Here is a 27,803-nt window from a genome sequence, read left to right on the forward strand (position 1 = left end):
GATTACACAATGACCATATTGCTTTCAAAATATTTCCCATTGAAAATATGTATTGCTTGAGATAGAATCACCAATTTAATTTGTTTAACACTATGAGGTGTACATTAGGGAATATGAAGGTGATAGCTGGTGGACTCCTAAGGAATGGTTTAGCCATTACGATTGTGCCAGTGTGCAGTGACACCATAGGGCTACTAGCCACTGGCCGTAAACTATTCAAATGGACTCAAATGAGACTTCAGTAATCAAAATAGAAACACTAGTTGGTTATTTTCATGGCCACACCTCAGTTTTCTCTTACTTAGGACCCATTCATAAACATAGGAATTGCCTTTGGGTCTTAAATCTAATTTTAATTATTTGAACACTGGAATTGTGAGAGCTACATTGACAGCAATGAAGTGGCCCCTGTCAATATCAGCCCTGGCTACAATTTAATTGTAAAAACATGAAAAAAGGTAAAGACAAGCCACATAGAAACTATTGGGCCTAGTCACAAATTGCATTTTGGAGTACGTTTAATGGTACTACAATAGTACAACTAATGTAATACAAAATTATACTCACTAAGCTACATGCAGAGATCTACACGTCTGCACACATAGGTATGCATTATTTAGTATTAAAGGTGAGATGAATGGGGGAGGGACCAGAAAATGGGGACTATTTATGGCTAGGTGCGAGGGGTTATGGCAAGAGGAAGGTGTGTCAAGGTAGGGATAGGGAGGGGGTTTGGGTGGCACTTGCACCCCCCTAAACTGCTATACACAAACTGCACTTTGGAGGCTACAACAGGCAAAAGAACCCAAAACATTAGTAAATGTACCCCGCATTTTGTTTTTCTGCATAGCTTATCAGGCAGCAAGGAAATATTGGTTGAACCCACTTTGTAGGAACTTAGGCTTTAGTCAATGTGCACAAGCTTGTAGGGTCCTAAGGTATGACACCCACCCCCCTATTGTTTTTGTTGTCTCACAGTTCCTACTTGGTATGTGGCGCAGACGGAAAAGTATTTTATAACTACAGTGTATACTTATTCACTTTACTTTGTATATCTTGATAACTACTAAGGTTTAATCCATTTTAGGCTCAAAATATATTGGAAATACTATTTATTGTTCTATTTATTCTGTGCTTGTATGTATGTATTTTATCTGCACTTTTATGGTCTGTGTTGACCGAAATAAAGTTATCAATGATGATGATGATGATGAGTAAATGTACTCCAATTCTGACCTGGAGTAAATCCATGGGCCAGCAAGGGATTTTATTTGAAAATTATCAATTTCAGCAAGAGAGGGGACTCAGGTTGAATCGGGTACCCAGACAATCATTAGTTAGTAGCTGAATATAGTTTCTTTGATACAATTAAATGAGTTACCACACTAACACAATAAATAAAATTGAATTGAAAGAATACGAAAAACCAGGTTGTTGATTCAAAAGATTATTTTCTTTAGAAAAGGAAAATTCAGTCAATTTTTAAAAAAGGGGTACAAAAAATGCATTTGGGACATAGAAGGAGTATCTAAAGTGCTCCAATCAAAACATCACAAAATAAGTCTATGCTGCCAATGAATAATAACACAATGATTTCAAATCAATATAAGAAAATCAATGTTAACTAATGAGTAGTGAGCAGGATTAGACTTGGCAGCATAGACTTATTTTGTGATGTTTTGATTGGAGCACTTTAGATACTCCTTCTGTGTCCCAAATGCATTTTTTGTACCCCTTTTTTAAACATTGACTGAATTTTCCTTTTCTAAAGAAAATAATAATCTTTTCAATCAACAACCTGGTTTTTCGTATTCTTTCAATTCAATTTTTTTTATTGTGTTAGTGTGGTAACTCATTTAATTGTATCAAAGAAACTATATTCAGCTACTAACTAATGATAGTGTGGGTACCCAATTCAACCTGAGTCCCCTCTCTTGCTGAAATTGATAATTTTCAAATAAAATCCCTTGCTGGCCCATTCTTTAAACATACTAATTGTCCAAGCCCGCAAGGGTACTTTGGGTTGCTCACCCCTCTCCATAAAACTGGAGTAAATCCAGCACCACACATGGCCAACCATTGGTACTGTAACTCATTCCTAGGGAAAATATTGGAGACATGGCCATAAGATAGAAGCTCATAGGAACTAATGCAAACATTAATGAACTTATTCTATCTTTTTTTAAATATAGGTACATTTAACCTAATCTTAAAAAATGTATAAATAAAACTCAAATATTAGTTTATTATAAAATATGCTATTTTTTAATGTAAACATTAATATAACTTTTTGTGAAACATTATTGCATTATGATAAATTAATTATATACTTTGTTGTTACTACATAGTAAATAAATATAAATGGTATTATACAGGTTGCTGCGTGTTTTTACTTAAATCTCAAGAATTGTTTTTTCATTTAATTCAGTATATTAAAAATAATTACATACTTAATTAAAGTTATGTTAATGCTGTACCATTCTTCTATTTGCTTCTGCATTTAAAACAAATATTTAAAAATAATTTGCATTATTATTTACCATTAAAATAGTTTTACTAATTCTTTCTAAGTTCAATAAACTTTTAAACTTGTTTCTATACTTCACCATAGGCAGTTCTCTGCCCTGGTAGTGGAGACCTCTGCCTATATGTGAAAATGTCAAGTAGTAACTTTACACTCTTATATTCGGTTCCACCTCCTGAATTCAGATGATAAAGACATGAACGTCTACACTTCTGAATAGATTTACACTTGTAAATGGTTAATAGCCAAAAGCAGTAAAGTTACTCAAAAGTATTAGAAGATAATTACACATGCAGATTTACTCATGAGTAAATGTACCTGTGTAAACGCCCCCTTTCTACCTAATTCATTTGTCACCCATATTTGATTTGCTGGAAGGTGATTTAAAGAAGTAAATGTAATGCAACAGCTAGCATATGGCAATTAGGCATGTTCATTGATACTAGATCATGTTTCCCATCAAAGAGATGAGTACAGATGTGACTGTGACATCACAGACATTAGAAATGTTTATCCACACCACATGAGCCTCTTTATGTACCCAGGTAAAAATTATTCAACCATGACTGACAGCTCTCAATGTAACACATGGACCTTCTGAATTTATGTTAAAATAGATTCCATGCTGAGGATGGTATATCTCTATGTAGTTCCCTATAACAAAGTGCTTCTCATTTGCTAGATTCCGTCAATCCCACCATCAGTCTAGGACAAGCAAGTCAGCATCCTCTCACCTGAATTTCATAATACTAAATAGGGTCAATTGTGACAAAATATCTTAGTATAATACAAACAAGCTCACAAATACTGGGATGCACACCTGTCTTTACTGAGGATTCCACAGAGGGGGCAATGCAATAAGAATTAAGAGTAATGCTAACCATCATTAGTGGCATAAACCATGCATCAGAATTATACTCCAATTTGAAACTGAGAAAATTGAATCTGTCCTACAAACTGATGAGTTAGCAACCTGGCCCACAAGGTACTTTGCAGAAATCTCCTGCTCCTCTATCAGAAGTATTTTTTTCCAGACTGAGTAAGGCCACTTGTGGACCCGTATCCAACTGTAGCACTGTGGGAAATTCAATCAACCATGTATCTCTGTTGCTGTATGGTGAGAGAGATTTACAAAACCGTTTTTGTCCATAAAATTAAGCTTACTGATAAAAATGGCTCTATTTTACAGCTGCTACATATCTACAAAAGGATACCTAGCAGGCATAAATGCATTTAGTGCTGTGTAAGTGTATACAAGGAGTACATACAATTACTGAAAACTAAACCATTTGCAAGGCGTGCGCATTGAGTGAATCAAGGCATGGATTAGCTTGAGAGTTGTTGATTACCTACCAGTATAGGGGTGCTAGCATTCCACATGCCTTTCCCTCCTTGGAAATTGTTGAAGCTTTGCTCCATCAAAGAGGTGAAGTAAATACGGTTTCAGGATGGGGAGGTGAACAACCTATATTTTGTGGCTTTGCATGGCAAGGAGCTTCACCACATGGAGGTACTTTGTCTATAATTTGGAGCTGGGGAAATAGCAATGTAAATAATTGTCAGGTGACATTGCCAGTAGTATGCCTGAAATGGATAGTGGTGCAGCAATAAATAGCAATAAAAGAAAAATCTACACCCATTTGTACGAGTCCTGCTACGGGTGCAGTTTTACCACATTTTTTGTTCCAAAACCCCTTGAGACGAAATGTTTTCAAGTGCATCTGCAAAATGAAAGAAGTCTGTAAATAGCTGATCAGTGATGAAACAAACACTCTTCTCTCTTGTACAAACAAGTTCCTTAGCACTTTCACAAGAAAGAGCAAGAATTGTTGAGGTTATCTAGAGTTTGGCCAGCACGTTCGCCGGCTATATTTTGAGTCAGGAAAACAATCACATTTCCACGGGTGAAGGTGCTGGCTCAACTGCAAAAAAATTAGAGTAACAGCCCCAATTCACTCTACAAAGAAAAAAATGGTGGTCCTGAACAGAAAAAAACCCATAAACTTCTAGGGTGTCGAGGTCATTATTTGTTTGTTTTTTAACAACAAACTCCAACTTTGGGAGTTTGTTTTAGAAAAAATAAAACATTTGTGATGTGCGCTGCTTGAAAATGAGCAGTTACTTAATTAATTTATAGTCCCTCCAGTAACTCCCGTTATGAAAAGCTTTGTGGTAACTCTATCATGGTTGGTAATGTGTACAGGAAAATATATGCCTCACTTTGTCAACTGAGATAACGGATTAACCCAATATGAGGCATTTACATTTTCAATACCTCAATAAGAGACATTTGCATGTTTTTGTAAGATCAACCATTTAGGTTTTTTTCTCAGTACTAATCATCATGCTGGTGGAATCAGAGTATTAAGCATGTATGACCTTCGGAGTGTTTCAAATTTTGAACTTTTGGGTTAAGGAATTGATAACTATAGAGATGTAATTTGAAACTGCAAACATTCTATATGTTCTGAATCTTGGACTCTATAAAATAAATATGACAAAATGTGTGGTGTTACTTACACAGAAGACGTGAAGGACGATTGCTCCATGCCTTCTATCTTCATTTGAGAATATGTCACTGGGAAATTCATGTAGAGCTAGAAGACAAATAAAGAAATAGAGAGTTAACACATTGGAAAATATTTATCTATCATCGTATTGTTCTTTTAAATTAGAAATAGTAAAAGCATACGTTAGTTAAAGATAGCAGCGAGTAAATATCAGTAATGGGCTGAGGTGTTATTGACTGGTGCTCAACCAGATTTTCTCATATTTCCTTTGCTTCAGTCTTCTTACAAACAATGCTTCTGTCTGCGTCTCATTTGCTGATTTTGCCTGTTTTATGCCTCATAAGGACACTAAAGCCACTCTTATTAATACAAGAGCAATGTAATGCCACAGTGAAGAAGCATGGATAGTCCTTGGCCATCCAGTAATCTTTGGTCAAGTATCCTTTGGAGGTAGAAGAGCAGTACCTCTGTGGTTCTAGTTTTTAGAGCATCACTTCATACTTTCTAGAGTCCTTCACTTGAGGAGTTCTATTTACCAGCCTTCGCCCTCTGGTCATTTTTATGCAGCATCTATTAAATTAGGTGACTCTTGTAATCTTAAGTGAAAGCAAGACTGTTACAGTCCATACAAACCAGATAGCATAATATAATGTAACAGAACAATGACATTGCTTACATTTGAATTGCTGTTTGCAATGATCAGAATACAGCAACGCCACCCTAACCCAGGCTTAGGAAAAAAATTGATCCAGAAATGCTGACCTATATTTTCACATTTCAAACAGAGAGGCGGGTATTAGAAAAAAAGGGTGAGCAGCCTGAAAACAAAATCTATAAGTGTGACAATAGAATGACAACCTTGGGTGCAGTGTCAGGCAATGGCTAATGGATTCCTGTGAGAAAGAAAGAGATTGATTTGACACATAACCTGGCAGTTAAAATGAAAAATAACAGTGCTATTGAAATGTTTACAGGAAAGTAAAAATTAATTTAAAAAATGTGAAGTTCAGATAAAGTTGGCAAGCACTTGTAAGCTCAGTGACAAGCTGAAGGGTACAGTTTACACTTGAAGCCTTAAAATAATTTCTGTTCAGTGCCCCTGAGGTGAAAACTACAGATACACAGCTAAGAATTTTTTTTATTTGCTGCAATGTGTTCGTGTGGAACCAAAAGTCGGAGGAGGACAGCCAAGACTTGGAGAGTTTACTACCTAAAATAAGAATTACATGTATTTTGCTGTACATATAATCTAAACAGCCAAGATACTTAAAGATAGAACAATAGATAGGTTTTATACCAAATTGGGTCCACAATCACTTACAAAGAATTTTCCCTTGACAAATGCAAAAAACAATGGATGCAACACCTGACAGAGAGGGGCCAATCACTTCCAATCCAGTCTTGACAATGCCCAAAAACGAGGCAATCCATCCCTCCCCCTCTTATGTGACAACAGGAAATTGTTACATCATTAAAATATATATGTAAATGCTGCAGAAATTATAGGAAAGACAGCACTTCACCACAGTTTTCGCAGGTGGGTGAGAGGGTGAAGAAAGCAAGGATATGTTACGAAAACAAAGATTTCGGAAAACGAAGACAAAATAATAAAGTTAATTAAAAATAAGTGCACATTTTCCTAAACCTAAATTGGCAATTATTACTCACTGGAACGAAGGCAATATCACATAAAGTCACACCTGAATTATGAATTTAGGGACTTGCCTCTGCCACCATTTTGGCCTGTCCTTAGTAGCTGAATAAGTGAAGCAGTGGTATTTTACTAGCTTAGACAGTGTTAAATGGTTGTTTATTACTAAAACCATACAGGAATGTTTTGCTTTTGACTGGAAATGTAGCAGTGTTTGCTGATATATCTAAAGTAGGTAATGAGCACAACATGAAGCAACATAATGACATAACACAACACAATTAAGAACACAACAACAACATAACAGGGTACAACCCAACAAAACGAAGCACAACACAATGACCACAGTACAACATAACAATAAAGCAATGCAATAATGCAGCACAGATACACAGGAGCAGAAAAACAACACATCGCATCACCATCTTAACTAAATTTAACACTTCGGATACCCACAAATATGCTTGGCATTCATCACCACCTTCACAGATAGATCTGCTTTTTTAATATGGTGATTAACGTTGCTTGTGTCAAGCACTGCCGTCTTGCCACCAATGCCATATAACAGAATCAAGCAAACATTTTGTGATCTTGCCCAAGGTCTATTTTTAGGTGTCTACTGCCACTTTCATTCAGGTTTTACCTGATTTCATCTAAATTGACAACTTTTGCTCTTGGTTCATTCTGAATCTCTGAATTCTGTATTACCATACAGTGACTTTTTTCATAACTCATGCCATGCTGAGGACAAAGCAATTAGCTGATGCAATGGTTGAGGGAAAAACATTTTCTATTCCTTTTTTTAAATATATATTTTTATTGAATTTGTTCCCATTGCAAAAAAATTATTTAGTACCTGTCACGGCAATTCATCGCAACATAAATAAGACATTAAGAAACAGTAGCGAAAGCAGGAAGAGATAAAAATGCAAGATTGCCAATTAAAACCAAACAATTCATTCAGTCTGTACAAGGAATAGAAGCTCATATCTCCCCGTCCATTATAACTTACAGAGGAAGAAAGTGCCTGTGCAATAAACAGAGTAGTCTGATATTCAATTCACTGATTCACTTAATAATGTAATCAGAAAGCAGGCATCACAGGAAAAGAACAGAGTTACCTTGACCATACCTGTCTTGGCCTGCTGCACCCTTGCCAACTTTCCCCTAAATACATAGAGAAATTGTGTATTTCGGAATCGTTTTACCTGGTGATTATTGATTCACCAATCCTGCAATAGGAGCCCAGATTTTCAGCCTCAGCTCTTTTTTCCTTTGTCCTCTTAACTTTTCTACTGAGGATTCTATATTATAAATAGTCAGCACCCTTGACCGACAGCTGGACAAGATTGGTGGGTCACTATTTATCCATTGAGAGGTAATACATAAGCAGGCAATGGTCATTGCAATAAACACAAACCCTTTCTCTGACCTCGCCCTCTTATTTGACTCTGTATTATTTACTAATCCCAAGATTAGAAGAGTTGGCGTGATTGATACGAGACCCCTAAAACTGTAGTTAAAAAAAACTTCAACATTCTGTAAAAAAATATCAATTTTAGGGCAAGAGGAAAACAAGTATATAGTATTGGCTGCCTGCAAACTACATCTACTGCATTTCCCTCCCCTCACCCCCCCCCCCCTTTTAGCTATCTTTGCTGGGGTGTAATAAAGGACAAAGACAGACATAAAATGTTGGCTCCTGAGTCTTCCAGTTATCAGTATCTGATTTGATAGTTCTAATGAATCCTCAATATTAATTACTGCCCCCCCCCAAGCCTACTCTCCCATTTAAAAAAAAATCAATTTTAGGGCAAGAGTAAAACATGTGTATAGAACTGGCTGCCTGCAAACCACATATACTGCATTTTCCTCCCCTCATTCCCCCCCATTTAGATATCTTTGTTGGGGTGTAATAAAGGTCAAAGACAGACATAAAATGTTGTCTCCTGAGTCTTCCAGTTATCAGTATCTGATTGGATAGTTCTAATGAATCCTCAATATTAATTACTGCCCCCCAAGCCCACACTCCCATTTTTATTCAGAACATCAATATCGTCTGGGAAACCTTTGAGCAAATTTTGATAGATTTTCCCAATCCGGGACTTCCTCCGTACTATTTCCACCAAAGGTATCTTTTCTAAATTTAAAGCCAATATGTGCCTATTTCCCCCCAGGAATCTCTGAATCTACAAATACTTAAAGAAATCTCACTTACCCAACCCAAACTCTTCCTGCAGATATGTAAGCGATGCAAGTTGGCCTTCCCTATAAAAATCACCCAGAGAGTGAATTCCATTGCTCCCCCATCTGAAAGTGACTTGATTCTGAAAAATTGGTGGCAGGGTGCTTGAAGCAGAGAGTGGGGTATATACATTCAAGTTTGGGACCTTCAATTTCCTCCGTATCAGTCTCCACACCTTATAGCAGCTTTCAGTATTTTTTATTTGGTCTTTTTAAAAAAGCTGGGTTCCAATATCCTGACCAAACAACCCTTAGCTTCACTCCCCAACCCTCATTCATATATAGTCGGTCTAGCTTCCAACGGGATTTCAGCCTTATCTCCCACAAGCGGAATGCCAATATGTTCTAAAATAGATGTCCAGTAATAGAGAAGAAAACTGGGTATGGCCCATCTGCCCCAGTGTCTTGGATAGGTCATCCATTTATCCACTCTTCTTGGTCTGCGATACCTGCAAAGAAATCTAAAACATATCTTCTCTATCCTTGCTAGAAAAGACGAAGAAAATTCAAGAGGGATAGTCCTGAAGAGATATAAAAATTTAGGGAGGACCAGCATTTTGATAACATTGCTTCGCCCATATAAGGAGAGGTGCAGGTGATCTAGCCTCTCCAATTTTTTATTAATATTTTCTATTATTGGGGCGATATTTAAATCAGGAATTTTGTCTACCAAAGCTGTAATTTTGATCCCCAAATAAGTTGCTTCTGGAACATCTGGGAGTCCTATGGGGCACATATTCCCTGAGCAAAGGATCTGAGTTTTTTCCATATTTGGTTTATACCCTGAGAGGATACCGAACTGTTCAGCTAAAACCTTCACCTCTGGAAGTGCAGAGGCGACATCAATGGTGAGTACCGCAATGTCGTCCACATACGCCAGTGCTCTATAATCGACATCATTTACCCTCACTGCCTTAATGTTCACATTCAGATCTAGTTTTTTGAGTAAAGGGTCAGTATATAGAGCAAAGAGCAAAGGAGAGCACGGGCAACCCAGCCTGCTACCTCTGCTGATATTGAACAGATTTGACTCCTGCCCTGAAATAAGAATCGCGGCCTCTGGAGCTGGAATGAGTTCTGTCTTGCCCCTTTTTATAATTACAACTATAGCTGTCTTCTGCCATGAATTGGGGATTTAGCCCTTTTTGGCCTGCTGTAATAAATGTGTTATATCTTGCTGCAATGGTTGCCGGAATGCCCTGTAGAACTCCAGGAGAATGATGTCCTGGCCCACAGCTTTACACGTAGCTAGAGAAGTTATGGCAGCTTCCAATTCTTTCCATGTTATCGGGGCTGCAAGGACTTCATTTTGATCGTATGTGACCTCTGTTGTTTCTAGATCTTTAAAAAAAATCTTCTGGCGATTCTGCCCTGGCGTATTCACTCCCTCAGTATATAGTTGTTTATAGAAGTTTGGGAAAACATTCAACATTTTTGTCGGGGAAACTTGAACCTGCTCAAAATGGTCTTTAATGATACTAATTTGATTGGTCACTTCCCGCTGTTGCAGCCGTTTTGTCAGAACCCTCCCTGTGTTTTCTCTGAGTTCATATAGCTCGGCCCTATACTGCATATATTTGGCTACCACCTCTGCACCAAAATGCTGATGGTTTTTAGATTCAGTGATCGCAATTAGCTGTTGACATTCCTTTATATTTTGACCCCCCAAGGCCTCTGCACTCTTGAAATTCCACTCAGTTGTATTTCAGTCACTAAAGGATTGTGGTGTGAGATGAGCCTCAGGAAGGTCTCAATTTTGACTATTTCGGTCAGTCGATAAGAGATAAAAAAAAATAGTCAAGCCTGACTAGTTTATTATGAGGGGCCGAATAAAAAGTAAACCCGGAATCGATTGATCTATGCTTACACCAGGTGCCAGCCAGCTCATGTTCCCTCAACAATCCTTGAAGGGGCATAAAATCTCTGACTTTCTTTCCTTGGTATGACAGGCCAGCGTTCAAATTAAAATTGCTGTCTAAGTGGATGTTAAGATCACCACAAAGGATCAAAGGATATGGCCATAAGGACAATTCTACATTTTATTGATTTAAAATATCGGGATCATCTAGATTAGATCTGTAAATAGAGCAATTTGAGACAGTGGCGTTATCGATTATAAATTCTCAAACCATGTCTTGCTAAAATTGCCACCCCTTTAGTTGTTGTCCCCTGGCGAGTGCAAGCTATCAGATCAAAGCTCAAATCCCTCAACCACCCATGTTTACTCCAAGGTATATGGTTCTCCTGAAGGCATATTAAATCAATCTGCATAAATCGGAGGTTCTTGGTCAACATGGCCCTCCTTTTTCCATCATTGAGCCCACATATATTTAATGAGCAAATACGCATTTTACCCATCATCCTTGTGTTTGACATTCTCGATACCAAAAGTTTCCATACAGTACAGTTCATTATACACAATCATAAAAATCATTTCATTCTTCCTTACATGAAAAAAGTGCCATGACACATGAAAAAGAAAAGAAACTCAACCCACACCTGCATAACCCTCCACACCCTCCCCTTACCCACCCATCCAACCCATGGCAAACCAATCCCCATTTACCCCTCCCCTGCCCAAAACAACCCTCACAAGCGACTAGACCTTCCAGGTCTGGTGATGGAGTGGTGGCCCTCCCGTCTTCCCGCCCTGTCCACGATTTTGCCAGTAACTATAACGAAAAAAAAGAAAACCATTTTATAGATAAAGAAAGAGGAAAGAGAGCAGCACCAAGATTAACATTCATCTACCCTGGCATCAATAGAGTTTATCCAAGGGATTGCAGAAACTCCTGACAAAGAAAAATAAGGAGATTCTCTCCAAATTACTTTAAGCCTGGCCGGATTCAATAAAAACACCTGAGCCCCCTTATTTTGAAATGGTTGAATCAACTGGTGAAGTCGCCAGCAATGTTTCACTGTGGAATGACAATAATCTGGCCTTACAAAAAAAATATGCCCACTCAAGGAGAGTTGTTGATCTCGCTGGGCTAGATCGTAGATTGCCTGATGCAGGAGAAAATTCCCGATATAGATCAGAATAACCCGGGGTTTATTCCCTGCTGACAATAAGGGCTTCTTCTGCCTAAACGGGAACCTGTCTCACGCTGTATTTGTCTCACGCTGTATTTTTTGAGCCCAGTCCCAGTTTTCTAACTCAGGGAGAGCCCCCTTGAGAAGATGAACCATACACTTTAAGATATCACCCCCTCCGCCCCCTCCAGAATATCCAGGACCCTCAAGTTATTCTGTCTCATTCTGTTTTCAAAGTCCTCTAGTTTCCAGCGGGCGTCTGACATCTGGTTTTCCAATGATACTATAATTTCTCTATGAGCTGAGGCTTCATCTTCCAATGTATTCACTCTTCTTTCCACCTCATTCATTATTTCGACAAACTCGGAGCAAGTCTTAGAGATCTTTCGAATGGCTCCCTGCATCTTCTTGCAGGCTGTCTGAACTCTCCGACTCTCAATATGTGTTTCTTCTCTGTTGGCACTGACGCATTGATATATGGATTCCAAGGAGTTAGGTTCTGATGTACCTGTCATGTTGCCTGCTGCTGAGATATTCTCTACTAATGCTGGAGAAACAGAATAGTCCCAAAGGAGACCATGAGTCTTTATTTCATCTTTTTTACTGCTTCCACCATGAGGATTCCTCCCCTTCTTGAATGAGGCAGTATCTGCCGGAGCCTTATCTCGCTCCTCATTTGACTTACTAGAATCAGACACATGGCCCTGACTATCTGAGTCAGACAAATCTGAAAGTCTGATAGGGAGAAAAATGTATCACCACTTTCCGTTTCATGCCCCCAGCTGATTACAAGTTCTCCATCTGCCCCATTCACACCTACCTTATCAATGGGAGTAGACGCCCGACACAAGTCAGACCACCCAGCTGCAGACAAATCATCTTTATTAAGTTGAAGGCATTCTCCCCCTTCACCACCAGCCCCAGCTGGAGTCTGAATTGTCCCTTGTCCCACTGAGATATCAAGGTTTAAAGGATGGCTCACCTCTAGATCCGTGGGGGTCAGCTGCGGAGTTATTTTAGAGGGCGTACCATCCGTCAAGTGAAGATTGCCGAATCTAATATTTGCGTCTTGTGGGGCTGCATTTGCCGAGTTTACCGGTGAAGGGAGCCAAAGATACTTTCCTGTTTGGCGTCTTCCCTGACTCCGTCATGGTAGTGCGTGGGCGCTTTTAAAGAAAACAGGCCAGGTAGCTTTCAATTCTGGTGCTGCTACAGTTCCTTTTACAGTGGAGCCCAAGTCTGTCTTCACTGCAGTTTTTTTTCCGGCTGAGCCTGCCTCTGAGTAGATTTTAGCAACTTTACCTGCCTTAGGTGGAGGTGTTGCCGGAATATCAAACAAGAGTATCCCTCTTCTAGCAGTAGTAGTGCCGCTCGCGAGGATGACCAGCCGGAAGGCAAGGCGCCTCCAGAAGCAGCAGACTTGGACTGAGTGAGCGAAGACGCATCCGTTTGCTTCGCGCAGATGCTGGTTACTCTCTGGGACATACTGCACTGCAGGAGAGAAGGAAAACATAGTTGTGGGATGGATCCGAAGGGAGGGCTCCGAGCAGCCGTGATTACACAGCCACCATCTTGCCGCCTATTACTCCTTCAACCCAACATTTTCTATTCCTATCTAGGAATCATTTTGTTTTTGTAGGACATCATAGTAAAATTCAATAAGCCACTTTGATGCTATGTTTCTGTTCCTAGAAGGGTTTTGAACAAATGAAAAGGTGAAGAAAAAAATGAAGTAAAAAAATATGATTACTCTCTATAAAACTTGCACTCTGTTGCTTCTCGTTGTTTCTGCTACAATTTCTTCAGAGAAACCACATACATCTTCAGCACCCAATAAGAGACTTAATCAAGATCCTCAGTCTCCTGAGAAGTCATCCTCTCCATTCTCAATGGTGATTTTGTTAGAGGAAATTACAGCCTGATTCATCAAGCCAAAATCGGCTCGCAAAGGGCCAGATTCTGAGAATCTGGCCCTTTGCGAGCTCTATTTTTGCATTTGGGAATCATCATCCCAAATGCAAAAATCGGTAATAGCGATGTCGCAATTTTGCGAGGAATTACATTTAAGGAATCTCTATTTGAGATTCATTAAATGCAATTCATCATCCATTAAAAAATTGCGAATTCGCAATTTCGGCCCGCTATTTACCGCGAGGTCAAACCTCGTGGTAAATAGCGAAAACTTAGAAAAATGCTTTCAAAAGCATTTTTCTGAGTTGCATGTTGCACACACGTGTGCGCAACACCTGTTTCAATTTGCATTTAAGGGGTGCTACAGGGTGTTGGACACCCCTGGCACCCTTTAAATCGCTATCTTATTTGCGATTAGCTAATTGCTAATCGCAAATAAGGATTGTGTCGGAATCACAAATCTTTTTGCGATTCCTACATGAATACCGTTTTGCGAGTCTGGAATAGCGATTCCTTATGAATCGCTATTTCAGACTCGCAAAACGTCCCAATGATGAATCAGGCTGTTAGAGTCCTTCGCTCTGACATTGAGGAGACCAATAAGAGAATTCACAATCTCAACTACAAATAGCTTGTCATGGAGACAGGGGTGTAAGTAGTGGTGCAGCGAGTAAATGATTTGCAGGATGAAACAAATAAAATCACAGATTTTTGATAAAGTGGTCCTTCAACTAAAGAAACACCCAGAAGATTTAGAAAACAGAAACCGCTGAAACAATTTGCTTATTTCTGGTCTCCCAGAAGGTATGGAGGGGGATGACCCTGTTGCCTTTTTTGAATCCCACTCTATAAGAATATTCATTTATTTCTAGCACACACAGTTCGCTATCTAGAATAGGTCACATTTTTGTTTATAAACCCATATCCCACTGTCTTATACAATCCACTATTGGTCCTGTTTTGCAATCTGACCATGCCATGGTTATTACAGATTTCAACTTGGTTCCCCCTAAATCTGATTCGCATTGACCGAGGTTTGATGATTCCTTATGAACAGATTCAGAATTTTCCTTTTCCTTTGCTTCATACCTTTGAATTCTTTTATATCAATGAATCTTGTGCTATTTTCGCCAGCTTTTCTGGGATTCTAAGAAGATGGCTGCTCGCGGTTTTATTGTCTCAAAAAGAAATGAGGCACGAGCCAGAGTTCATAAAAATATATTACCTTCCATAAAACAGAAATACTATGCTTCCCAATTAAATAGTGATCTTCAGAATCTCCTTAAAGCTAAACTCCTATTCAACGAACTTTTGACTGAAGAAGCTTCTTCAATTTGCTCAAGGGTAGTGCTAGCTATTGCTGTAGCCAGAACAGAGATGGTAAATTATTAGCTAACTATCTTAAAATTGAGAAACAATGTCTGAAGATATATTTTGCTTAGTTCGCAGGGCACTCTACTGATAAAGTGCAATTACGGTTTTGTATGCATTTGCTTATTTCTATAAATATGTATACACTCCTACACCCCAGCCACATCTGCTCATATTGAATATTATCCCAAATTTACTCCTTGACCTTATCATACTTCTGGATTTTAACTCTTTAGAAGTAGATATCTCATTGTTAGAAATCTCAGAGATGCTTACTTTTTGAAGGAAGGGAAATCACCTGGTCCGGATGGCTTCACTGTCGAATTTTATCTTAATTTTTCTCATATTCTACTGTCTCATTTATTACAATTGTTTCGTTTTTTTTACTTCCACTGGTCTTACCTCTGGTACCTTCCAAGAGGTTACAATTTGTCTTATTCATAAAGGGCCCGATTCACAAAGGTGAGCTTACAACTTTCGGGATTCACAAAGTTAAACTTAGACCAAAAGTATAAGTTGATGATTTTCGGTATCCACAAAGGTAAGCCACAAGTAGTATATTTATGTCTGCACTAGGGACAGAATATCTACCCCGAGTGCGGAGATTCCACTCCACACCCGGGGTGTACTCTCCGAGTGCTATGGAGCAACGGTGCCCGTATTGGTGCTAGGCAGCTCAATTTAGCAACAGTGCTAAAGGAAACGCAGGGGTGCACCTCATTCTTGTTAATGAGGCACATCCATGAGTTTTCAGAACGGCGGAGCATGTCGTTACCAATTTTGGCTTAACGCAGCGCTCTTCAATTCTCTTGTAAATATGCCCCAGGGTATGGTAATGCCACATGCAGTATTAGCATATTATTAGTAATACTGATACAGGAGAACTCAATCAATGATATAAGAGGGCAACTGTGAATGAGTGGCAGGGCAATCAATTTAAGGTGCCATGGAGACATTGCTGCAAACATAAACTTGAAAGTTTTAATAAGAAAGGTTATAAACGTTTCATTCAGTGGTACAATGAAGAGTTGATGAAATGAAGGGAACACGAAGATCAATGCAGTGAATAGGCTCAGCGGAGCTTGTATTTAGCAGTATTGCGGTGTCTGGAGAGCGGCCTGGCAGCAGAAAAATGATGAGGGGATTTAATCCTAAAATGGGAAAGACTGCCAGTGCCGGCTTGGCAACCAAGCAGAGCAGACAGCGCCACATCCAGCTCTCAGTAACTAAAAGCAATGTCTGTGCCAAACAGCCTCAGCAGCTGTGAATATTGCATCTTAAGGGAATGTTGGTGGACAGCTTAGTTTTTGACGCAGGCAAACCTTCCAGCCCCGGCCAGTAAAACTAACAATGGCTTCCCTTCTGAATTTTTCATTAGGCTGCCACAGTTGTGTGATATCTATCAATGTATATAGGGGCTCAAACAATTTATTAGGTGCCTGCCCAGGCTCCCCAACATAGGGGTTGCCAAATAACAAAGCTGCCTAGTCTTGCTTTCACCTTATCCCTCTTTCTTGCACCAGCTTACACATCCACGGCTGCATGGCAAACCATTTATGACTGGCATTAGTTCATGTCCTTGGTGGCAAGGTAATGCAGTGGTTGAAGTGGGTGGGATCTGCAGGGGATGATGTGCTCATGGTTTTTTAATTTAGGAACAGCAGTTTCCCTACATTTTGGGAAAAAGATAACCCTCCTAGCACATGGACTATTCCGACAGTTCAAATGCTTCAGCTGAAATGTAAGGCACTAGGCAGGGAGTCACCTGCTTCATAAAACACCGAGGAAGGTGCAGACAGCTAAACAAGCCTTCTTACCAAGGTGCATGCTTGCCTGAAAGAAATGTAAATGTGAGCAACTGGTCAATCTGCAAATGTTCAGGGTAATTAAAAGCCGGAATTGACTTTAATTAACATATTCATTTGAAGCATACTGATAACACAGGTTTATTCTTTTTGAGTTGTATTGCAAGGGAGTTACCACCTGAGCTGTGAAGTGAATGCTTTTAAAAGACAGTTATAAAAATGTTTGCTCTACATACAGTAGGGGTATTACTAAAATCTATATTTTGGAAGCACCTTTTATCTCAAACCTTGTTGCACATTTTAAGGTAGCCTATCTTACATTGTGTGTAATTCGAGTTTAGAATAATGACTTACAGATTTTCAATGCTTTCTCTCACAGACTGACCTGATAATACTAAACATACACAAGTCATTATTCTTCACTGCACAATCCAGGTTTCAATTGTGTGGCTCTCTGGTTACACACATCTGCAGCGCATTAACTAATAGAGGTTTCATAATGTACAACAGCGCATTTTCCACTGATTACCTTAACTTGCATTTATTTTGTGCATTATTTTATATATAGTTATCTAAAGGTGAAAGACCAAAGAAAGTTACAGAAAATATGTATTTTTTTGCCAAGTCTTTGACCACGCCACCATTCTCACTCAGCTCCATCCCCATTCAATATGGCATCAAGGTTCCCATACTTTTTTTGATGCACTTCTACCACTTAGTTAAGGCAGAGTTTGTGCAAACCCTTTTTACGATCGTATTATGAAACCAGAATTTTGGTTGTGGTTCAATCAATCAATCAATCAGGGATTTGTAAGCGTGCTACTCACACGTGAGGGTCTCAAGGCGCTGGGGTGGGAGGGTATGCAACTCTGTTTCAGATGAAAAGCCAGATCTTGAAGGTGTTCAGGGAGGGGGCATGTCTGATGTCTGTCGGTAGCTCGTTCCAGGTTTTAGCTGCAATGTGGGAGAAGGATCTTTCACCTGCTCTGGATCCGTGGATGCACGGGGTTTCAGCTAGTGTGAGGTTGGCGGATCGGAAGTTCCTTTTGGGTATGTGGAAGATTATTCTGTCATTGAGGTATTTGTGTCTGCTGTTGTCGAGTTTGCTGGTGATGAGTGCGTGGGTGACTGTCTTCCTTGACTCAGGTGGGATTAATTTCAAAGTCTTTCGAAGGATGCAGAGGGTGTTGAAGCAGCTGGAGGTGACAGCGTGAACTGTCGGGTTATGGAGAGTGATGAATCGAATACGATGCCGAGGTTTTTGGTGTGGTATGAGGGGGTAGGCAGGCTTCCAAGGGCGGTGGGCCACCAAGGTGTTGTCCCATGCTGATGGGGTGGTTCCAAGGACAATGACTTCAGTCGTTTCAGAGTTGAGTTTTAGGCAGCTGTTGGTCATCCAGACTGCGGCGTCTTGCATTGCTCCCTGGAAGTTGAGTTTTGCAGTGATGGGGTTCCTGGTGAGGGAGAGGATAAGCTGGGTGTCGTCGGCGTAGGAAACGATGTTGAGGCCATGACGTCTGACGATGGCTGCAAGGGGGGCCATGTAGATGTTCAAGAGAGTGGGGTTCAGTGATGACCCCAGTGGGACTCTGCAGGTGATTCCAGTAGGGGCATTCTTGGGAGATTCTTTGGCTTCTTCCGGTGAGGAAGTTCAGGGCAGTTCCTTGTATGCTGGCATTGTGTAGTCTGTTGGTTAGTGTGCGGTGTGCGGTGAGAGATGGTGTTGAAGGCTGCGGATAGGTCGAGGAAGATGACGACTGCTGAGTGGCCTTGATCCAGGAGGGCGCGGATGTCTTCTCTGGCAGCGAGTAGGGTGGTCTCGGTTCTGTGGTTGTTTCGGAATTCAGATTGGGACGGATCGAGGACAGTGTTCTCTTTGATGAAATGTGTCAGTTCCCTGTTGACTGCTTTCTCTGCCACCTTGGCTGCGAAGAGGAGGAGGGAGATGGGCCAGTAGTTCTTGAGGTCGCAGGGGTTGACCCTGAGCTTCTTGAGTAGGGGTCTGACTTCTGCTCGCTTCCAGTCGTCAGGGAAGGTGCCTGTTGTGAACATGATGTTGATGGTCCGTTGTAGTTCCGGTGCGATGGCATCCGCAGCCCTGTGGTGGATGTGCAGGGGCAGGGGTCAGTGGGGGCCCCCGAGTGGATGCCTTTGATGGTTGTGGCAGTGTCCTCTGCCGTAATTGGTGTCTAGCTGGAGATGGTGGGCTGGCTGGTGTCTCTGGGGTGGCGGGCGGCTGTGGCGTCTTGTTGGGTGGTCGACGAAGTTATCGTAGAGAGACTTGATCTTAAGGTGGAAGAAGGTTTCAAGCTTGTCGCAGAGGTCTTGGGATGGGGTGATGTCTGTGGCTTCGCTGCATGGGTTGGTGAAATCCCGAATGGCTCTGAAGAGTTCCTTGGACTTGGCGAGAATTTTGGTGTGGAGGAGGTTCCTTTTGGTTGTTCTGATTTAGTTGTGGTAGTCCGTGAGGGTGCGGTTGTAGGTGGATTAGGTGTTGGTGGTCTTGGTGTTCCTCCAGTTCTTCTCCAAACGTCTATAGGTGCGCCTGATTTTTTAGAGATCGTGGTGAACCAGTCGGCTTTCCTGGGACGCTTGTTGCCGGGGTTGCCTAGTGGGACGAGCTTGTCCGCACAGCTGGAGATCCAGGTGTGGGGTCCTGTGGCTGCTATGTTTGCGTCGGGTGTCCAGGTGGGGATGTCTAAGGTGAGGGCGGAGTTCAGCTGCTAGTCAGTAACCTTGCTCCAGTTCCTTCGTGGTGGGTGGGGGTGGTCTTGTTGACGTTGAAATAGACGCAGTGGTGGTCGTTCAAAGGTGGTTGCGTTGCATGGCTGAAATGAACGCTGCTACCTGCCGCGAAGATGGGGTCCAGGGTGTGTCCAGCTCTGTTTTTGGGTGTGGTGACGAGTTGGTTGAGTCCGATGCTGGCGAGGTTGTCCCGGAGGATGGCGGAGTTGGGGTCATTGAGGTTGTTGAGATGGAAGTTAAGGTCTCCGATGATTATGTAGTTCATTGATGCGATGGCATGGGGTGCCATGAAGTCTGTGATGGCGGTAGTGTCGGGTATCCGGGGGGCCTGTAGATGAGGGTTCCTCGAAGTGTGGTGTTAGGGTTGGTCTGGATCTGGAAGTGAAGGTGTTCAGCTGAGGGGAAAGTTTTGCTGGAAGTGGTGAGGCGGAGGGTGCTCTTGTGTGTGATGGCAAGGCCCCCTCCTGGGTGGTTGGGGCGGTCCTACCTCTGTATCTTGTATCCGTCCGGGATGGTGGTGTTGATGTCAGGTGCGGAGGTGGCGTTACTCAATGTCTCCATGAGGAGGGCGATGTCCTGAGAAAGAGAGTCGAGTAGGTCCCAGATTTCTATGGCGTGTTTGTGTATGGAGCGCACGTTGAGGAGGTTATGTGTCACAAGAATGTTTGTGCTAATTTGCTGTGTGGCATTTTGTTGTGGCGATGATGTGTTCAGTTCTTTATTGTGCTGCTTTGTTTTTATGCTGCTGTATAGCAAATAGATGTAGTTCTGTGCGGTTGTTGTTGTGTTGCATTTTATTTTGACAGTGCTTCATGTTGTGCGCTGTTATGTTCTAATTATGTTGCTTTGTGTATACTATTGTGTTATGTTCTGTTGTTTAATTTAGATATGTCAATAAATGCTGAAAAGGTTCCTCCAGCTGCAGCTGGCTCATGTAAGCACGGTGGGACAGTAGGGTGGGGCAGGTCGCAGAAGGGGGCAGCAGGGGAGAAGCAGACAGATGATGGAATAGGTATTATTTATTTACTTCCTCACCGTGTTTACCTGTGCCGGCCGCTGCTGGGTTCCTCCTAAAAGCAATAAATGCTTTTAAAGTGCCTGTGACAAGCAATCATTTACCATGGTTTAAGGTGGTAAACGAATACTGTTTCAGCTATTCAACAACTGAAGAAACCAGTCAGCCCCTGTGGCAGAGACCATTTCTTAAATCTGTACTTGCAGTGCTCATTTTATGTGACACTCCTCTGTCTCTGCATTTCATTCTTGCAGGTTCTTATTATTCCCTATTGTTTCCCTTTGCCCTAGTTGTACCTTCTATTTCCTTTCCCTTTTCGTCTTTTTTACGCTTTTGCTGTTGGTCAAAGACTAAAGATGAAACATAAGTCCTGGTCCCCAATAATGATCGCTGACGCCTGTAAAAAGAATACGTCTGCATGGTCTGTCGAATGTACCACACAACAGCTCCTACATTAATAAGTATGTGTAATGGACAGACATTGTTTAACCATAGTTGTGAATCAAACAGTTAACCATACACGTTGCTCTATGTGCTAGTCAGTGTTGACACTAGAGGAAGTTTTGTGGCCATATCAGATGGATATTTTAATCACCATAAACCTGCAGGATCTGAATAGCAGCTGCTTTGTTTTTTTTTTCACAACTGTGTTTATTGACTGATTAGGCATAGCATAGGTACAGTTCTCCACAATCAGGAGGACACTGTCAAATGGCAAACATATATCAAGGTGTATATAAAGCCTAATCGCTCAAATCGCCCCCCTCCCGCACCCCCTAACCCCTCCTACCACCCAACGCCCCGACTACCCACCCCTTATCCCACCCTAACCCAATGCACGTGATCACCTTCAACCGCAACACATGAATAGAGTACAGCAATTATCGAGTGCCCTTCTAGGCCCGGAGGTCCCCATCTGCAGGCAGTCCATCATCCAAGTCAATTGGGGGCTCCAAGGTTAACCCTCTATAGTCTGCCCACCGCTTCCAGATCTTGTAATGTTTTCGGGGCATCCCCTGGCTTCAAACACTGGTAACTCTAACCCCATGAGATAATCCAGGCCCGCTTTCCAGGCGCTCAGTGGAGGAGCACGTTCACTCTTCCATGCCCTCCCCAGATCCCGTTTGGCCACTACCAGACCCAACAACAGGAGGTGACGTTTGTAGATGTTCCCACCCACATTCTCCAGGATATGCAGAAGACCCAGCCTGGGCGTACGGGGAAGGTCCCACCCCAGCACTTCCGACAGACAATTCCACACACCATTCCAGAATCGGGTCAAACCCACACAGGACCACACGGTATGTAATAGTGTACCTCTCTCAGTCCCACAGCGCAGACACTCCGGAGTCGCAATGAGGCCAGCCTTCCACAGTCTCTCTCTGGTGTAATAGGCCCTATGTAGGTATTTGAATTGTATGAACCGGAGTCGCACGGCTATGGCAGCCCCACGGGGGGATTCCAGGGCCTCCCTCCAGTCATCCTCGTCCAATGGACCAATGTCTGTTTCCCAGGAGTCTTTCAGCGGTAGTAGGGAAGAGGAGCAATGGGTGACCAGTGATTGGTATATTCTGGAGACTTTTTTATCCCCCAGATCTCCCATGAAGAGCTTGGCTTCCACTGGGCTAAATTCGGGAAGCTGATCCAAACCAACCAGACTAGGTGCAAGCGCATGACGGAATTGTAGGTATTTAAAGAATTGGGTCTTGGGCATACTAAATTCAGTGCTAAGGTCTTGGAAGGACTTGAGTGTAACCCCGGTAAGAACATGACCGAGCGATGAAATTCCGATAGAGTCCCAGCCACCAAACCCCGTCAGCGAGGCCAGTGCGGGGAGCAGTCCATTGTTCCATAGTGGGGTTTCCGCCGTCAGTCTACCCCACCAGCCCATACGGCGCAGTACTTGTCTCCAGATCATGAAGACCACCTGTGTGACCTGCGGTAGCCTCCTCCGTTGCCCAGCCGAGTACAACAGCGTATGTAACGTGGCGTCTCCCATCAACACGCGTTCTAGTGCGTATAGCAGCTGCTTTGTTTTGAAGTCATGGAAGAGTGCCATAGAGTAAAGTGATAAGGCTCTTCCATCTGTTAATCAGTTTCTTATGAAAATACATATTTCAAGAAGTAAGAACCAACATTAGTAAATAAAATATACCCTGTTCACAGGATTCCGTTTAAACTATACTCCTCGCTTCAAAGCTGATTGTGATAAGCACTCCCAAAGCAAATATATGTGGCTATCAGTATTTTTAATTGTACAATAATTCTATAACAGTAAGCATGAAGATTATAGTGGAATGGTGAAGTAATAAGTTAGACAAAGTGAAGTTTAACCACAGTTAGACTTGAGTGATTTGTGGCAAGACCTTCAGTGTGGAACTCTACGTGATGACTGGAAATAAATGTAAAGCTGATAATGCTTCATAAAGATATCCTGATCAAAAACCCCTTTACTCACTCAATTACAGCCTCATTCTGTCATGCTTAAAAGAGTCTCTTGAATACCCAAAGAAGGGGTCTGCTCTATTGCCACTATGATTTGACATGCATGTAAATCCTTTGGCTGGCCTTGTAATACACATGGGAATTTGGGGACTTCACCTAAACGGAGGCTACTCAGCCCTCTCCAAGACTACAAGCGACTGAAATGATGCTCACTACCCTAAAGTAAATGGACAGACACATGAAGAGTTGGATAAACATGTCTAAGGCTCTGATTAGTAGTGGTCAAAATAATTCTAGCCTCCACGCAAACCCCGATTTTCACAGGAATCAGAATTATATGTTGTGAGGAGTTTGCGACTACTTGTAATTAACTGTTGCAATTAAAAATTCACATAATAGTTTTCCTTAGGTACATATCAGCAGGTCAAAGTTGCCAATATATTCCAGGGGAAAACTCCCAGTACATACTGGGATATGCAGATTGTGGAATGAAGTGACAAAATCCATTTTATGCTTCCTTTTTTAGGGCAAAACTCATAATAAACTATGAATAACGTGATAAATATCGAGCTTCATGATGTGAGATTTTATTGAGTGTAACAATTATCTTCCGCCACCAGAAGAACTTGTAATCAGAGACTATGGGGCACATTTACTAGTAAATGACACAGCATGGTTCTGCAAGCCAACTTGCTGCAATGGGATGTACCATGTTACAACGCATACTATTACAACTACCTACCGTTACAACGCGACCATTACAACGCATACCATTACAACGCATAGGGCTTTGAGGTGCTGGATAGTGGTAAGTATAATTTACTATTCTAACTCCAGTCCCCGTGGACCCTAGGGAAGGTGTTGGATAGTAAATTATACTTATTCCCTATCCTAGAGCGCCCCCCAGCGCAATGCGTTGTAATGGTATGCGTTGTAAAAGTCGCGTTGTAACAGTAGTGCGTTGTAACAAATGCGTTGTAACAGGTGTATACCGCTGCAATGAGCTGCATCAGGAGGAAAGTGCAGGAATGTGCCATATTTATAGTAATGCAACGCATCCCTGGGCGTTCCCATGCGCTGGGGCACAATTGGCAGCCAAGCGCCAATGCAGGCACCCTTGCACCATGGTGCATGGGTGCCTGCATTGCAGGAATGGTTGTTGTGTGCAGGAAGGAACACACTGCACAAAAATAATCATTGATGGTGAGAGGTGTGGCTCAGGAGCCAGAACAGCTGACTCCGGAGCGTGGGCTCATGGTTCGATCCCCGGCGCCTGTGGCAGCTCAGCCACGCATCATGTGACTCTGGGCAGTAGCTCACCTAATGTGCCCGACAATCCCCAGTGCCTTGAAACATTAAGGGCTGATATGATAGCGCTTTACAAATATGGATTATTATTCATGGCATTTTTTATCCTTTTATGTGTGTGAATGCAGCACACATAGAAAGAGCAAAAAACGAGGAGAAATACAATTTCCACAACGTTGATGCCTCTCCTGGGGAGGTGTTAGAATCTGACGCATTCCTAGGTTTACAAAACCTTCCATATTTGGGATGGCATCAGAATCCATGAGTGTTGCGTGAGAACTCTCTCAGCAAAACGCATGGAACGCCCCTTTCACACAGAGTAATGCATGAAAAGGGGCCACGTTTACAAGGACGTGAAAAGCCACGAAGGGGAGGTTTATGTTGCCTTGTAAATATGGCTCAGCATTGTGTGCCACCGGGGCGTCAAAAACATGATGCTCCAGTGGCGCAGGGGCCTTGTAAAAGTGCCCCTAAGTCTTTTTGCTATTAACATAGAGGGTAAAAAATCCTTCATTAATTACACACTGGCACAATTGAATTATCATCCTTTTAACATCAAAGAACCTTACATGCCACTCACCATAGATATCATTATGGAAAAACAACTAGATAGGTCAATCCATCTACCATGTTACATAACTCTTTGGAAGTCTACAGTCAGTTCTTGATGAAGAACACTGTTATGTAATTGATTAATCAGTGCTGCCACACTGTACAACTGTGTAGTCTTCTATGGAATCTCTTCAAAGATGGTTTAAAGTTTGTTTAAACAATCTAAATATGGTCCCACATACAATGCTAGCAGAAAACCTCATATGTTTTCTATTTTTACAAATCGTCTAAGTCCTTGCAAAAGATTCATTCAAAAATGTCATTACATATTTTATAATTGCACCCCATTGCCTCATTAATAGACTTCCTGCTGTAGACTATTCTCCTTCCTCTGTTCAGTGTCCAATTCAAAATGGATGTGTCCGGCCTCAATAAAGCAAGGATAGGAGGCAGATCATTCACTGTCAGATGTCCTGGTGTGTGGCAGAGACTCACTACAAGATCAATCTTTTTACAAACAAAAAGCAATTATGACTCTCCCATGCTGTCCATTTCTCTAACATGTCTAGGCCACTGTATGCCTCTTCATCCAATGAAAGGAATGAATCACAGGAAGTTGAACATAAGCCAAAGAGAAATTCCCAGAAATGTTCGTGTGATGTTTACCTTATCCTGATATCAAATAATACAAGCAAAACTGCATGAACTGTGTCAGAAATGTATAGCTCGTGAATCCTCCAGCGTGGACAGAGAGAAAAGGATATGTATGTGCAGTTGAATTCGTGATTTGGCCCTAAAGGGAGCACTGTATATGGAAACCTATGTAGGTATATGTATGTGCTCAGGGCAGACTCTAGGAAGAAGACTTTTTTGTTGGGAGATGTAATTTATACTTTTCGCAAACTTTAGCCTAGGAAATGAAAAAGTAGGAAAAATTGCCAAAATAACCAAGTGCAATAGAAAGAGGAGAAGGGGGAGAAGTGCATTAACAGCATATGTAGTCAAACAGGCAAATAATAAACATGATGCACGACATCTCATAAAGCTACAATGCACAAGAGCAATGCATCATTATATAAAAACAAATATTACTAGACCATTATTCTGATAACACATATTACCAACCTCAGAGATGAACAACATACAGTATAATAACTCTTCTACAAAAACACATGAAAGCAGCTCAATTGTAAAGTGCAAGATAATGTACAAAACAGTGCATTATCTGGGGGTACTCATCGTATCCCATTGGATCCAATCATAAAGTTTCTCTCAGTTAAATTGATTGCTGAATATATTTAGCCACAGCCCAAAATATTGAGATGGGAGAGAATGACTGAATAAAAGTCACTGCATGAATACATAGCTTTAATAAAACACGTCTTAAAATGGGAGGCAAACATCTCCTCTTCAGAGATATGTAAAATCTACAGAACATCATAGAATGCAATGTCATCTGGGATGAATAGGAAATACATGGGCATACTGGGAACTTGGCAAAATAATGAACTGGTGGTGGAAAGGCAGCCAGATAGCGTATGGACTGCAGCCTAAGCCATGTGAGCAAATATTTGTCTTGCATGTTTATAACCCAAATTAGATATGGATCCATTCCTAGGGTAGTTTGGAGAAGCAAAAAGTCTTTCACCGATTGTTTCTGAAATTCACAACATTCTCTAACATTATTACAGTAATCATAAGAATTGACCTAAACGCTCTCCTTGCCAGGCAAAGATATTCCATGTGGGCTGCTCAACAAATCGGGCATATCCATCTGCAACATACTTTCTTTATATACATCAGTCAAGTAATTCTTAAAAGCTCTGTCTTTTTTAGACAGTGATACAAAACCTAGCTAACATGGCTGGTTTCCTATTTGGGTCCATAAAGCTAGCCACAGTAGCAAATGGTGCAAGTTGATATAATCTATAATGTAACCTAGCCCTAACTCTGCAAGACACATCTAAGTCAAGATGTTATTGGGTAAAACAAGCAACTTCCTCGAAACCCCATTCTCTAATTTCTGTAAAACAGGATAATCCCACACACGCCAAAGTCCTGCACTGTATGTGGCAACTGAGAGGCATTTAGCTTTATATACAGCCACTAGTTCTTTGGGCGATTTAATCAGCAGCTTGGAAGCGAAGCCAGAAGGTGCCTCAATACTCCTTGCAAGAGTCAGTGGACCTTACCCGTCCTAGTGGATTCCAAATGCAGGCTTCATCAACTAGAACCTGCAATTAGGAAAGAGAAGGTACTGTTCCAATCTTGGAGTTATTCACAGTGTAAGCCTTGAGCGGCGTCCTTTTGGTACCATAGACCATAATATAGGTTTTGTTTTAGTTTATTGTAAAATGTAAATTGGCCATACACCTGGAAAAACAACCTTTGGAGCCCCACAGGGATTCTGGCAATGAGCGCTCTATCACTGGCAAAGAGTAGCAGCGGCATAGGACAAGTGCCTACTCGAGCTGAATCTACTCATAAACCAGCCCTGTGTTTCTCAAGACTGTTAATGTAAAGTAAGAACAGGAGGCATTCAAGTACACAACCCTACTGTACTTCACTCACAGGCTTGTCTTGGTACTTTCCCCCTTTAGGTCCTTATTTAATGCTTTCAGTAATCTCATTATGCAGTTGCCTGAGAAAACAAACAATGTGAACATCCACTCTCATGTTGGACAAAATG

The 27,803-nt window shown here is 41.4% G+C and overlaps 1 protein-coding gene across 1 annotated transcript in view; it reads right to left on the bottom strand.

The window, feature by feature from the left end:
• SLC24A3 (solute carrier family 24 member 3) overlaps nt 1-27,803 on the bottom strand; it is a 1,194,917-nt gene that overhangs the window by 580,555 nt on the left and 586,559 nt on the right. Inside the window, exon 3 of the mRNA XM_086926908.1 lies at nt 5,045-5,121. Within this exon, the coding sequence (XP_086783034.1) occupies nt 5,045-5,121 (77 nt within the window). The remainder of the gene's footprint in view (nt 1-5,044; nt 5,122-27,803) is intronic.

The sequence above is a fragment of the Lissotriton vulgaris genome, chromosome 6, assembly GCF_964263255.1.
Source record: "Lissotriton vulgaris chromosome 6, aLisVul1.2, whole genome shotgun sequence".
NCBI lineage: Eukaryota > Metazoa > Chordata > Amphibia > Caudata > Salamandridae > Lissotriton > Lissotriton vulgaris.